The sequence below is a fragment of the Cottoperca gobio genome, chromosome 4 (genome assembly GCF_900634415.1).
Source record: "Cottoperca gobio chromosome 4, fCotGob3.1, whole genome shotgun sequence".
NCBI lineage: Eukaryota > Metazoa > Chordata > Actinopteri > Perciformes > Bovichtidae > Cottoperca > Cottoperca gobio.
Genome location: NC_041358.1, coordinates 14,649,828 through 14,662,535, shown reverse-complemented (window position 1 = coordinate 14,662,535; position 12,708 = coordinate 14,649,828). Strand labels below are relative to the sequence as shown.

General features: G+C 38.5%; 2 protein-coding genes across 2 annotated transcripts in view; both read right to left on the bottom strand.

The window, feature by feature from the left end:
* Positions 1 to 5,346, bottom strand: part of csnk1g2b (casein kinase 1, gamma 2b) — a 37,369-nt gene extending 32,023 nt beyond the window's left edge. The window contains 2 exon segments of the mRNA XM_029430543.1: positions 1,000 to 1,794; positions 5,209 to 5,346. Of these exon segments, the coding sequence (XP_029286403.1) occupies positions 1,000 to 1,227 (228 nt within the window). The 5' untranslated portion in view covers positions 1,228 to 1,794; positions 5,209 to 5,346.
* Positions 5,347 to 7,902: 2,556 nt separating this feature from the next.
* Positions 7,903 to 10,940, bottom strand: dmbx2 (diencephalon/mesencephalon homeobox 2). The gene is made up of 4 exons (XM_029430145.1): positions 10,858 to 10,940; positions 9,991 to 10,169; positions 8,950 to 9,125; positions 7,903 to 8,225 (listed from the first exon to the last, which is right to left on the bottom strand). The coding sequence occupies exons 2-4, from the start codon at positions 10,160 to 10,162 to the stop codon at positions 8,067 to 8,069; spliced, it is 507 nt and encodes a 168-aa protein (XP_029286005.1). The 5' UTR covers positions 10,163 to 10,169; positions 10,858 to 10,940; the 3' UTR covers positions 7,903 to 8,066.
* Between the last annotated feature and the right edge of the window lie 1,768 nt (positions 10,941 to 12,708).

Below are 12,708 nucleotides of genomic sequence, written 5' to 3'. Positions count from 1 at the left end.
CTCGCTGGAGATACGATGTGGTGGAGATGACGCCAAGCCCACCCATCAGTTCCAGTAGAGCTACCTAACTGGAGTTCTTGCTTACATTAAAGTATTACCATAGAGACAAAAAATATCTGCCAGTGATCAAAGCGGTACTACAAGTGGCAACACATTTATAGCAAAGAAAAGATGGTTGAGAAAATGGTTGAGTAGTCACCTGCTGGCCTAGAATCAGAAAACAAATGTGCCTTGACATTTCATGTGGTTTTTCACAGCCTGTTTAAATGCTATTAAACCAGTGACTTTGAAAAAAAAGGGTTCATGCTGACACAAAACAAAAAGACAGTAAATTATTGATTGCTCATAGAGCCTGGTGCAAGCTTATTAGTGGGAGAGCTTCCACAAGAATATAAATCAACTCCTCTGACTCAAATAAAGCTAGGATAGGTAGAAAGGAAGTTAGAAATGTTGGCTTTTACAAAGAGAATTGTTTACTTCTTACAAAACTAACAGCAAGTAAGCCTTACCAAACTTGTTTAGAACCTTTTCAAGGAAAGAATGTTCAGAAGAAAATTCAGTATATTATAGTTTGCACCCTTTTTTGAAATACTGTAAAAGAAAAAAATGGATGCATGTCCAGTGGAAAACACACTAGTTAAGATGTGGTTTAAGACATCAAGTCTAGTCTTCTTCACATCTTTGCCTCTTTGAGAAGCACAAGAAGAGAATGGTTGACTCATTAACAGCACATGGGGCCAAGCTGTGGGAGGAGGGGACAGTCCAATTTACTTCATGTGTCTGGGTCTCTTAGGTCAAAGAGTCAACTGCACTAGGACAGTCAGCTGCAAACTTTTAACATCATTTTAACTGCTAAAAAATGAATAAACAAGGCAAGTAGGATTCTTGGTATAGGATGCAGATTGATATAGGAGATGTACCAGAACAGTTGTGTTGTGCATATATGGAAATGTAAGTTCATAGATATTACTATGTTACCAACCCTGAGGATGCACTTACCAATTTGATGGCCACATATTCGTTAGTGTAGAGATTTTTTCCCAACCGCAGCTCTCCAAAGTTCCCGCAGCCGATTTTTTTACCCACGCGGAAGTTCGGGCCAACCATAAGAACTCCAGAATTGGTCCCTGAACTTCGGCCCCCATGTCCAGTCCGGCTGCCTGCTGTCTTAGACATCTTTTTCCCTTCCTCTGTCTCTCCCTTGCCCCCTCTCTTATCAAAATCCATAAGCTTGTGATACCCTGGCCTCTCCACGGTTATTCTCCAGCCTTGCAAACCATAGAAACTCCAATAACAACGACAGAGGACGATTTAGGGAGGGGGAGGGAGTCACACTCTCGCAAGACAGAGGAAAGGTGTTGCTGTTAAAATGTGCAATAATTCAAAAGCCACTTAAATGAGCTGAAGTGCCCCGTGTGTCTATCAGACAGGTCTCCTGCTGAGTGCTTCCTTTTTTTCTTCGTGTTCCTTGTTTACCAGAGGGGCTCCTTTCTTGTGTGTTTCTCCAGCTCCAGTCTCAGAGTAGCATGTCCCTGCCTGAAGAATAGGCAGGTTGTGCTAGGATGTGCCCACGGACGCACATACAATACTAGTCATAAAAAAGCACTCCGAAACCCAGCTACTGCGTCCACAAGGCCACTTGGGAACATCTCCTGGAGTGCCTCATTCCTTCTGGTCAGCCTTCAGTGACACAGTGGACACTCTCCATGTTGCAGGGCCACAGCATACAAGGCAACCCAGAGTCAGAGAAAACAGCAATTGGAAAGACTGGTGGGTTTGATGTCAGCTGGATATCTGAAAAAAGCAAAACATACAGAAATCAGTCTTCTGTAACAACAAAATGGACCATCTGAAGAAATACACTGTCATTCCATATTCTTACAATATCTTTTTTACCGTTAACCGATTTAACAGATGTTCACCATGTTTACTAACTGCAGATGAAATACCCTCTCCAGTAGCTATCCCATTCTACACGTATAATGAAAAGTACTGTCAAACACTATATAAGCATAATCTGTGAAGCAATCAATATTAGCCAAAATATTGGAAAACTTTAATCATTATCTGCTCTCACAACACTTCGTGGCCATGAAGAGATCAACATTTTCAGAATAAAACTTTAACCTTTAACTTGAAGATCAAATGATGTCTACTGTGGCTGTTCCTTACTACAGCTGAAATTAAATCTTGCTCCAGACAGGCACAAGGCAAACTCAATAAAGCAATCGATATGTGCGGAAATATTCCGCAGTGGACCTCAGGCATGAGAGAAAAAAAATATGTTGCAATTAAACTCAATTTTTGAAAGCCCAAAACACAGAGCCTTACAGCGATCTTTTTTAGATCACAAAGTTGAATTCTTATAAGCGTGACTAATGTATCTAATGTTGTTTAAACACTTGAGCTAAGTTTCAGGCTCAATCATCAACAGGTTTTGCAGATGTGTGGATCCAAAATCCAAGAGGTCAGGATTATTAAAAAAGTCAAAAAAGTGATAAGATACAACACTAAGCCACACAAACACTGTTGTAGAAGCAATGACAGGCACACATGTCAATGAACTATAATTTCAGTTTTCAATGGCAGTGCAAATTGACCATCTCTGTGCAGCTTTTCGCTAACAATCACATGCAGACGTTTCTGTCCAGAGCGGCTCTCATAACTCCCCGATGTCCATGATCTAAGATGTTGGTGGTGCTGAAGAGAGAAGGTAATGCAGCCACTAGCAACGGGCAGCTACTCCTCCTTATGGAAAGGCACTTATACGGATCAATGACTGCTGTAATGCCTCATCTCATCCTAACATTTGCATCATTGGGAAGCATATTATTGGAAGGATTTGGATACGGTCTAGCCTACAGCTAACTCATCTGTATCTGACAGACTAAGAACTAATACAGCCATCACAGGACTAACAGTATAATCAGACACAAGTATTGTTTTATGTAAATAAATAGTTATTATAAACGTATGATACTTTCATGATTTTAATCTGTACTACAGAAAGTTTATTCCATGAACAATTGGACATGGCATTTTTTTGAGGAGGCTATTTTAAAATTTCACTAGCGTCTGAACTCGTTTTGTGGGCAGGGTCAGAAATAAAGTTTTTCCCTTACCTGGCAGGTGACTGAACATTTCTTTGTGTCAGCCACTTCTGAAATCTTTGTAGAATGCTTTAGAATGTGAACATTGAGTCAGTGGTACCAGACAGAAGAAATATGAAATACATCATGTAACCTTACTACCTGACTATTTTAAAATAAGAAATGCTCTATGTCTTAATATAAAAAGGAAAATATGACATGGTGGCAGGTGACCTGAATTTTTTTCCTGGCACAGCTAACATTTACCCTGTATTTGGCAGGTGGCAGGAGTGAATTTCATTCCCTGGGTGGAGTAAACAATGACACAACAAATAAAAATCCACTGAAACCTTGAGTATGTCTGTACTCTTTCACAACTGCAGTCACCACACCTGAGAAAAAGAACACATTTATAAATCAGGTATGCAGTCAATCATTACACTGACATGTCTACCGTGTAGCGTGTACCATGACTCATGGTGATACTTACTGTAGGAAATAAGAAGAGACTAGCCTACCTGTTCACAAGATTTGGAAGTACAAAGACCGGGGTGGATAACAGCAAAGTAAAATGGTCATAACCACTACTGAAATAGCAAAGTGCTACAAGCACCTCATTTGTCAAGGTGACCCAAAAACTACACTAGTCCATGCTTTTAAAACACAAATGATAATGTTTCAATATGAGAAAGAATAGAGAGGTCCCTGGAAAACAACAAAGACCTAAATAAGTTACTGTCTCAGTCTAGACATGTGGGCCAAGATTGCCAAATATGTACCCGTCTTTTTTTCAGGAAGTTGTGTATTGTTTTGTACGGTCAGTCGTTTGATACCGCTAACACGTTATTTATAACATAGTGAATGAGTCGTTATATATTCCAAGTGTTGAGGTGGCACATAAACTAACTGACAAGAATCCTGTGAATGATACGTCGCCGAGACGAAACCGGTTCGGTTCTCACGTCAGCTAGGTATTCACGTTGTAGTCGATAGTTAGCCAGTAATAACACGACACAAGACGATTTCAAACGTTATAAATGTGAATCCAACAATCAACAGAGAGCCTCAAATCGGCAATAAGCGGTCGTAGCCGGACCATATTGACACATTTTCATTTCCCATGGTACAAAACAGCAACCTTTTGAGCTTATATTAATGCTAGCTAGTAGCTAACTGTCTACCAATAACGTTAGTTGTTGGCAGCTGTCATTAAGCGGGTAAGGTTAGTTTCTGATGTTTGAAATGTCCTGCTTTCTCTCTTTGATAGCACACGGGTTTGTTTTCCATTATTATATGTGAAAAAGAAAAGTAAATTGTACAAGTAAACTCCGTCAATACGTGTCTTCAGAAGGGTTAAGTTACTAGGCCAGATACTCTTGGCGTAAGTTAGCAACCTCAAATTAGCTTAATATCGATCAATCGCAGTCAGTTTGTTTCTGTTTAACCGTATGCTTGTGCTAGCTAAATAAAAACAGAATTATCGGTACATTTATCTAAAGTAGACATTTGTCTTCACGTTGCAGCTTAATGGAAATGTCACATTGGCAGTGTTAAACTAGCATAGCTACCACCTACCAAAAACACGGTTCTTCTTGGCCCAACGCCTCGTAAAAAACGATGTAACGTTGACTAATCTGTTAACAACACTGTACAATTAAAAACACAAACTAGCTAACCGATAGTGAACTGATGCAAATTGAACAAGTCGAAGCAGGACAGAGCATAAAATATTCATTGATTGCCATTCCCAGTGCTACATTAACATGGTTAGTAAATGCTTAATAACTGAGAAATAACAAGGTCCCAAGCGACGTTGTAACTACTCTACTTGTCACCGACTTCATGATAAAAACGGGTCGTTGTTTCACCTGAGAGTGCCGTTTTTTTAGTTCAGTTCCCAGCTATAACCATTTCCCTGACCACTGCCGGACGGGCAACTCCTTAATCCTGAACAACCGACTGCACACCATCGGCAGCCTGGATCTCTTACCGCTTAGCTCACTAGCTAGCCATTTAGCAAGCTAGCACACGAAACATTAGCAAGAACGTTAACGAACGGCGGAACGGTTACTTTAAAGCAACAGCAATGCATTTCTGTCGTCAAGGGAAAGCGTGTTACCTTTAAACTTCAGCGACAGACAGTCAAAGTCATGGTTCTTCGTGTGTGGGTATCTTTCTCATTTCGTTTCTCTAGCCCCTCAAGTTGCTATGATTTTGCTGTTGTCTCTTTAAGCCTCCCTCAGCTGCCCGATACCCAGGCACAGCGTCACGCCGGCTCACACCACTGTGTTACGCTGAAACACTGACGCAACTGGTTTGGTGAATAAAGCAAAACATCAGACGTGTTCAGCTCGTTGATTAGCTGCTCAAAGCTGCTCTATTTAGTTGACAAATGTACACATACAACTGAAGATACGATAATGTGAAGACGTTCAAACATCTAACCTGGTAAACGTGTGCATCACAATTATATTTCTGTCTGTTCTTTTAACACAAATAAGGGAATATTGTATAGTTGCCACAGGTGTTTCCAAAGTGGTGCAAGATTTATTCAGATCTTGTGTTTAAAGTAGCAATACCACAATGTAGAAATACTCTCTTGCAAGTTATCAATTCAAAGTTTTGACTTTAAACTCATTATGCAGAAATGGCCCATTTCAAAATAATGTTTATTATATTATTTAATTATTATTAATGTGTACATCACTTTAATGTTGAAGCTGGTAAAAGAGTGGATCATTTTAACTACTTCTAACTACACTGCTGGGTCGCGTGTGAATTCCCCCCTGTGCAGTTTTATCTTAATCTATAATATTACATAATCATTTACTTGTTTATTATATTTTGTGTTATTATGTATATAAATATATGTAGTTGAGTAAAAAGTACAATATTTGCCTCTGAATTGTTTTGGATTAGAAGTATAAAGCTGTTTAAAGTACAAGTAAAATTGCACTTAAGTACAGTACTTGATTAAATGTACTTAGTTACTTTCACTAGGAGTCAATATTTAATTTCTGTTATTTCTGCACTGATATCATCATTTTAAACCAAAAGCAGGCCGTTCCCACTTTGTCATATTTGGACATATTCTGTACAACTGAAAATACTGTAATGTTGCTAGAGGACCCATAGCTGAATTTCTGATGTCAAATTTAAACCTGATTCATTCGACAACAATTGAAGTTTGTTTATCCTTTCTATCAATTCAAAAAATGAGAATGTGCACACTGTAGATCTCACCCATGCTACAGTTAAATGTTTGATGAAAACCACATTTAGAGTTGAATTCATTTAACAATAACTGGTTAGATTTTATTTTTAGAAATTATTTATTTGTTTAAGTTATGTTTTAAGCAAAAATGCCAATAATTGATGTGTTCCAGCTTGTCAAATGTGAATATTCGTTGTTCTGGTCTTCTTTGATAGTAAACTGAATACCTTTTTGGACTGTTGGGAAGACAACCCATTCATTTATATATGGACTCTGGGGAAATTTGATGGGCATTGTTTTATTATTTTCTGACCGTTCTATTAAATAAGTAACACACTAATTAGCAATGAACATAACTATTAGTTGTAGCCAAACCTAATTCACTTCCCAGGGATTAATATTGGAAATATTTTTGATCATATGGTAGGTATTTCATTCAGGAAATATATCCATTTAAAAAGAATAAAATCCATGTTACTTCAAACCTTCTAATTTGGTCACTGTCAAGTGAAAACTCCCATCTGACTTTCTGCCCACATGATTTGTCTGGCTCTTTTTTAGTTTGCTTACTTATATCTTGAGAACAGCTCATAGGAGTAAGTAAACCACTCCTTGCTGGCAGTGATCCAAAGTTCAAACATTCCTTTATATCTATCCAAGATTGATTCATATTGCAGATATATGCAAAATCACGTCTAAAATAATACATTTGTTGGAAATATGTTATGATCATATCACAACACAATGCCACCGTTGATAAATGATGCAATTAAATCACCACCCAGCCTTGTACCAATTAGTTTGCATCTTTTTTCTTGAAATGATATATATTGTTCTTGCAGTCTTGTAAATGTGTCCCAAATACATACAAGTGAGAAAAACCCGTCCTACTGGCAGCACTACTAAACCTCACAAAAACCAAAACAACCCCGTCCCCCCAGAGAATTCAGGTACAAATAACTTTATTTCACATTTCTATGTTACAGTGCGTAGTTACAATGAAGAACTTTTCTCAAATGCTTTTACCAACATTATAACTGTGTAGCTACTTGGTAGTGTAGGCAGCTAAATAATGCTGAAGGAGACAACAGTATCTTTAAATGAGGAGTTTACGCTGCGTGTGATGAATTAAACAAAAGCCTCTTTCAAACTCACACCACTTGCAAACTAAAACCAACTTTTAGATGTTAATGCAAACAAACCCAAATTAGACCTGGAAATATGTGACTTTACAGATTGACATCCCTTTAAACAGATTCAATAAAGATTTCTAAATAAAAATGTATATTCTGTCTGTGGTCATGTTTACAGGAACAAGGCAGTAAGTGCTTCTCCACCTTATCTTCAGATGCACCTGAGTCCACAAGGAGCAGAGATGTCGGGCTGCAGGTGAGCAGGTCTACAGTTACAGCCCCAGGTGAGGGTGGAGCCCACCTTTAATGGAGCAAGCAGTCTGAAGGGAGAGGCTACAGTTTTTAGTAACCGACGATGGATGAACTCCGAGGGCAGAGCTGTGCTGCTGTATGATGGGCCAGAACACAGGGGGAAGGGCGAGCTCGGTGGACAGCATTCCTACAACCGGCCGGTGAGGTTGGTGGCTGTAGCGCTCCCCGGTCATGAAGGGGAAAAGTGGAGGAGAGTGAAGGCGGAGGGGGCATCGTAAAACATCAGAGTCTGAAGGAGCGAGAGGTGGGCAAACATCCATGGTTTTATCCACATGAGGAGGAGGAGGAGGACAGCGATGAAGAGCAGGGATGTTGCTGTCAGTGTGTGATGTGGTGATGTCCTGTTTGTCTTCGGTCCCAACGTCCTCCTGTCCCACCGTGCTGGCAATGGGGGGCCTCCTCCAGAATGTGGTCTCTGGAGAGCGGGGCGCACCTCTGACCTTTGCGAAACTTTGCCCTCCTGTTCTTGAACCACACCTGGATGAGCGAGAGAGTAAAACAGCAAAGGTAAGTTTCTTTATATGGCACAATTCATACACAAGGCAGTTTTACAATGCTTCATAAACCTTTAAACTTAGCATGTGAACTGAAAAAAAAGAATAAAACTTTAAAAGACTGAATACAAAATGCGAATGTGTAGAAATCTAGAGGCAATCCTGAAAATGAACAGGAAATAACAGTTTTAAAGCTGCTTTTGAGCATTTTTGTTCCACATATGAAAGATTGTCAAAGATAACAACAATTAAAGTACTCATGCAAAATGGCCCATTTCAGAATAATGTATATTATATTATTGGATTAGAATTATTGAGGCATTAATGTTTTCATCAGTTTATTGTAATGATCCTGGGTGGTTTAATCTAAAATAATACGTCATCATTTGTTAGTTGAGTATATTATAAATCTGCAAGGTAACTAGTATCTAAAGCTTCTAAATACATGTAGTGGAGTAAGAATACAATAATTCCCTCTGAAGTAAAGTAAGTGTAATTTACTTAGTATTAGTGTTCATCCATAACAACCCATGTATTCCCCCCATTAAGGTTACATGTCTGAGAATGTATATCAATATCAAAAGGTAAATGCAGCAGGTTTTTATTTATGTTTCCCAGCTGAAAATGTACCATAAATGAACACAACTACAAACAGGCAGTACTCAGCAGGTTTACACTCAGCTGTGTTGGGCGGAGTGTGCTGTCACCTGAATGCGAGCCTCAGGGAGGTTGATGCAGACGGCCAATCTCTCTCTCATGCCGACATCTGGGTACTGAGTCTGCTCGAAGGCTTTCTCCAGAGCCTGCAGCTGTGACACTGTGAACGCCGTTCTGCTGCGACGCTGCTTCTGCTGGTTGCCATACCGAGCCTCCAGAATAAGCTCTGGGCAGGAGAGAGAGAAACAAAAACTAAAATAAACACTCAGTCCACAGCAAGTTCTCTCCAACTGACTGTAATAAGGAGCATGACAGTGAAGTCATTGGATATTTTCTCATTTCCATGTTCTTTGTTATCAGGGATGCAGTATAGGTTTGACCTGATTTTAGACTTTTATATGATGAAATAAAGTTTCCTCCTTTCTTAGTCTGACATAATGAATGAACTCATAGTAGGCTTTGCATTAGTGGAGTTGTATCAGATGGATGCCAGATATGAGCAGTGTGGAAGAAGTGATTTTAATGTGTTCATCTAATGTTGCAGCTGGTAATTTTAGCTACTTTAATTGTTGGGTATTGTTGTGAATTTACCTCTGTGGATCAATAATGTCTCCTTTCACGCTATAAACATACATGTGAATTTATTTGTTGATTATGTTTTGTGTTATTAATCTGAATCTGCCAAGTAACTACAGTCCTTAAATAAATGTAGTGGAGCAAAACGTACAATATTTGCCACGGAAATGTAGAAGTAGCCTATGAAGTTGCACATAATAGAAATACTCAAGTAGAGCATTTAAAAATTGTACTTAAGTAGAGTACTTTAGTAAATCATTTACAACGCCAAAACAAATCAGTTTACATTATATTTTATATTGTTATTATATTATAGTTATCCCTATTATGATCATCGACTGGACACCATTAACCCTCTTTGTATTCATCACTGTCATCATTGTGTATTAATTAGTCACAGTAGGCTACTTTACAACATAGTCTTGAAAAGAGAACATATATTTTAAACTTTAAACTAAACTGTAAGATTCAAGTTTCTCAGAGACTTGAAGTGTTACAGAACCAAGACGACCCACCTGCCAGTCTCTCAGCCACAGAGAGGGTGTGCACTGCGGGGCTGGCTGCAGAGTACACGTGGTACTGCTCCGCCATCTGGTGGTGCAGGTCGAACAGCATGGAGTTAACACCGTGGAAGGGATACACACCACCACCGCTGCTGGACGTCCCGCAGAAATTCAAGGAGTTCATATTCAATCTGAGGAAACAGAAAGATGTATTTTACTGGGTGAAGGCTGCATTTTTATATCTGCATTTGGATAGCAAGCACTAGAATATACTGGAGAAGAAATGTAGGATACTCTTAGTCTCAAACTAAGTTTCTAAAAATGTAATTTATTTATAAATGTTTGAGATCAAAGGAGCAAGTACTGCATAATTAATAACAAATATGTTATTATCTGTTCATTTAATAAATTGTTGGAATGAAAAGCCAATAAATACAAACATCTTCTGTGACAGAACATTAGTTATTTTAGGGGGGACCAACATTATGTCTTATGCTCCTTAAAGTATCATTATTAATGTCTATTTTCCTTTTTTCTTGACTTTCTCTCTAGTCACTGTTCTCTAAGTTAATCAATATGTCTGTGTGAATTTGTAAAATTCGTTTGGGAGATTCAAAGTATTAATTAAAAAATGTTTAGTTATGATAAGTATTACATTTCTTGCAGATTTGGTGACATCTTTGCTCTTAAACTACAAGATCACCCAATTGTACTCCTATGGAGCATCTTATATCCATAATGGCAGCATTTTGAACTCAAATGTAACAACAAAATCGGATTTCTCTGATTAAATTTAAGAAACAAGAATCCTCCTCTCTTTCAGAGATTAAAACCCCTTTCTTTTCTGCGCAGGTTTTTTCGGTGTCCTTGGCTGTTTACCTGAGCTCCGGAGCGTGCAGGTGCGCTTTTACGCACAGAAGTCTAAACCTGGTGAGCCGTGTAGTCCAGTATTTGCTAGTCCAGTTTGGGCCTTAAATCCTCGCACAGCAGCGCTCTTTGTCGTGGCGCGGATCTATTTCTCCGAAACCATTCTCACCCACGACTATTTAAGAAGCATTTACCCAGGCTCCCTTCAGCCATTAGCCAATAGAAAGAAAGGTATTAGCCGGGATTAGGTGGGATGAGGGAAGAGAGGGGGGTTGCAAGGAGCTCAAGTTTTTGAAACTATTGAACTTGAGAGATTTATGCCAAGGATCCCCCTATAAGCGAGCGTTTCATTCCCTCCCGTTAAAACAATTAAAACAATGTGGTCGGCTAATCTCCGAGGCAGGACAGATTAAAATAACAGCCTTTGATTGTGCTCTCCTCAGTCCTGTTTCTCTCAGACCGCTGGCTCTGACAGTCTCCCCATCGGAGGGGGTTTTCTCTAAAGGGTTTGTTTTGCTAACAGGCACCATATTTTGCCCATAAACTGTCACCATGTGAAGTTAATCTGAACCTCTTCAATGAGAACTATTTCTTTAAAAATCCAGCTGAGATAATTAGAAGTCTTCCCAGGAACAGGAAAAACATCAAATCATCAACAACATGAAGTCTTCTAAGGGGCAATTTATCTTCAACATTTTCATCACCATCACTTCTGGTACGTTTGATAAACTATTCTCCAGTGGTGCTGAATAACTAGGTGCATTTACTTCATGACAGTTTAGGCTAGGTTTAGGTTTATTATTTCCATGTTATGCTACTTTATACTACAGTTATAAGACAACATGTACTAGTTACTGCAGATTCAGGTTTCAGAGAGCATTTACTAATTATTATCATATTTAGTATTTGTCAACAATTATAACTTCTATCTTTTCCAACTGTGTTTTACTATATAGTCATTAATAATATGTCTATACACCAGCCCCCACACATGTGAAGAACCTGTGAAGAAAGAAATCACATTACTTGACTATTTCCATTTTATTTTACTTTGTACTCCACTACATTTATTTGATGACTTTAGTTACTAGTTAATTGGCAGATTCAAAATATAATCAACAAAGAAACTAAGATGTATTATTATAGATTAAGATAAGACTTAATTAAAGATACCCACCAATCAACGTTTCTACACTGAGGTATTGCTACTTTTACTTAAGGAAAATATCTTATTACTTATTCAACATCCCTGTCTATCCTTACATCCTACATTTGGATAAGAAAAAAAAAGCACTTTAAAAGGTTGATAATACTTGTAGAAGAAAGGAAGGTAATTATTAGTTTAAAGGTGTAGTTTATTTAAAATGTAATTGTATTCACTTAATGTTCTTACCACATAAAATTGTTACAGTAACATTCTCTAAAATAACACTTTGCAGTGAGTACAACTTGTTGCATATCATTAAGTATTGTAGAGACATTCCCCTTTGTTTACATTCTCATCTAACAAACATAAATGATGATAAATTCGATGGTACAGGTACATTCCTCCACCCCATTCAACTGCACATAAAGAAATGGCTTATTTTTGTAATAATGATCACAGATAAACATGTGAGATGTGTTGACAGTTGTGCACTTTGAGGGTGCGCACACATATTCACTCCTTCCTCTAAAACACTTGCACACAATCAACTGCTCAGACTTCCAAAATATGTGAAAATGTTTGTGCTCTTTATTCCCCTAGCTTTTCTTTTTTCCTCCTCCTTTCGCCGTTCTTGGCTGTCAAGCTATATTAGTGTCCGATAGAAATAAGTCATTTAGAAGAGGCTCTGTCGGCCAGCCCCTCAGCCCCACTAAAAG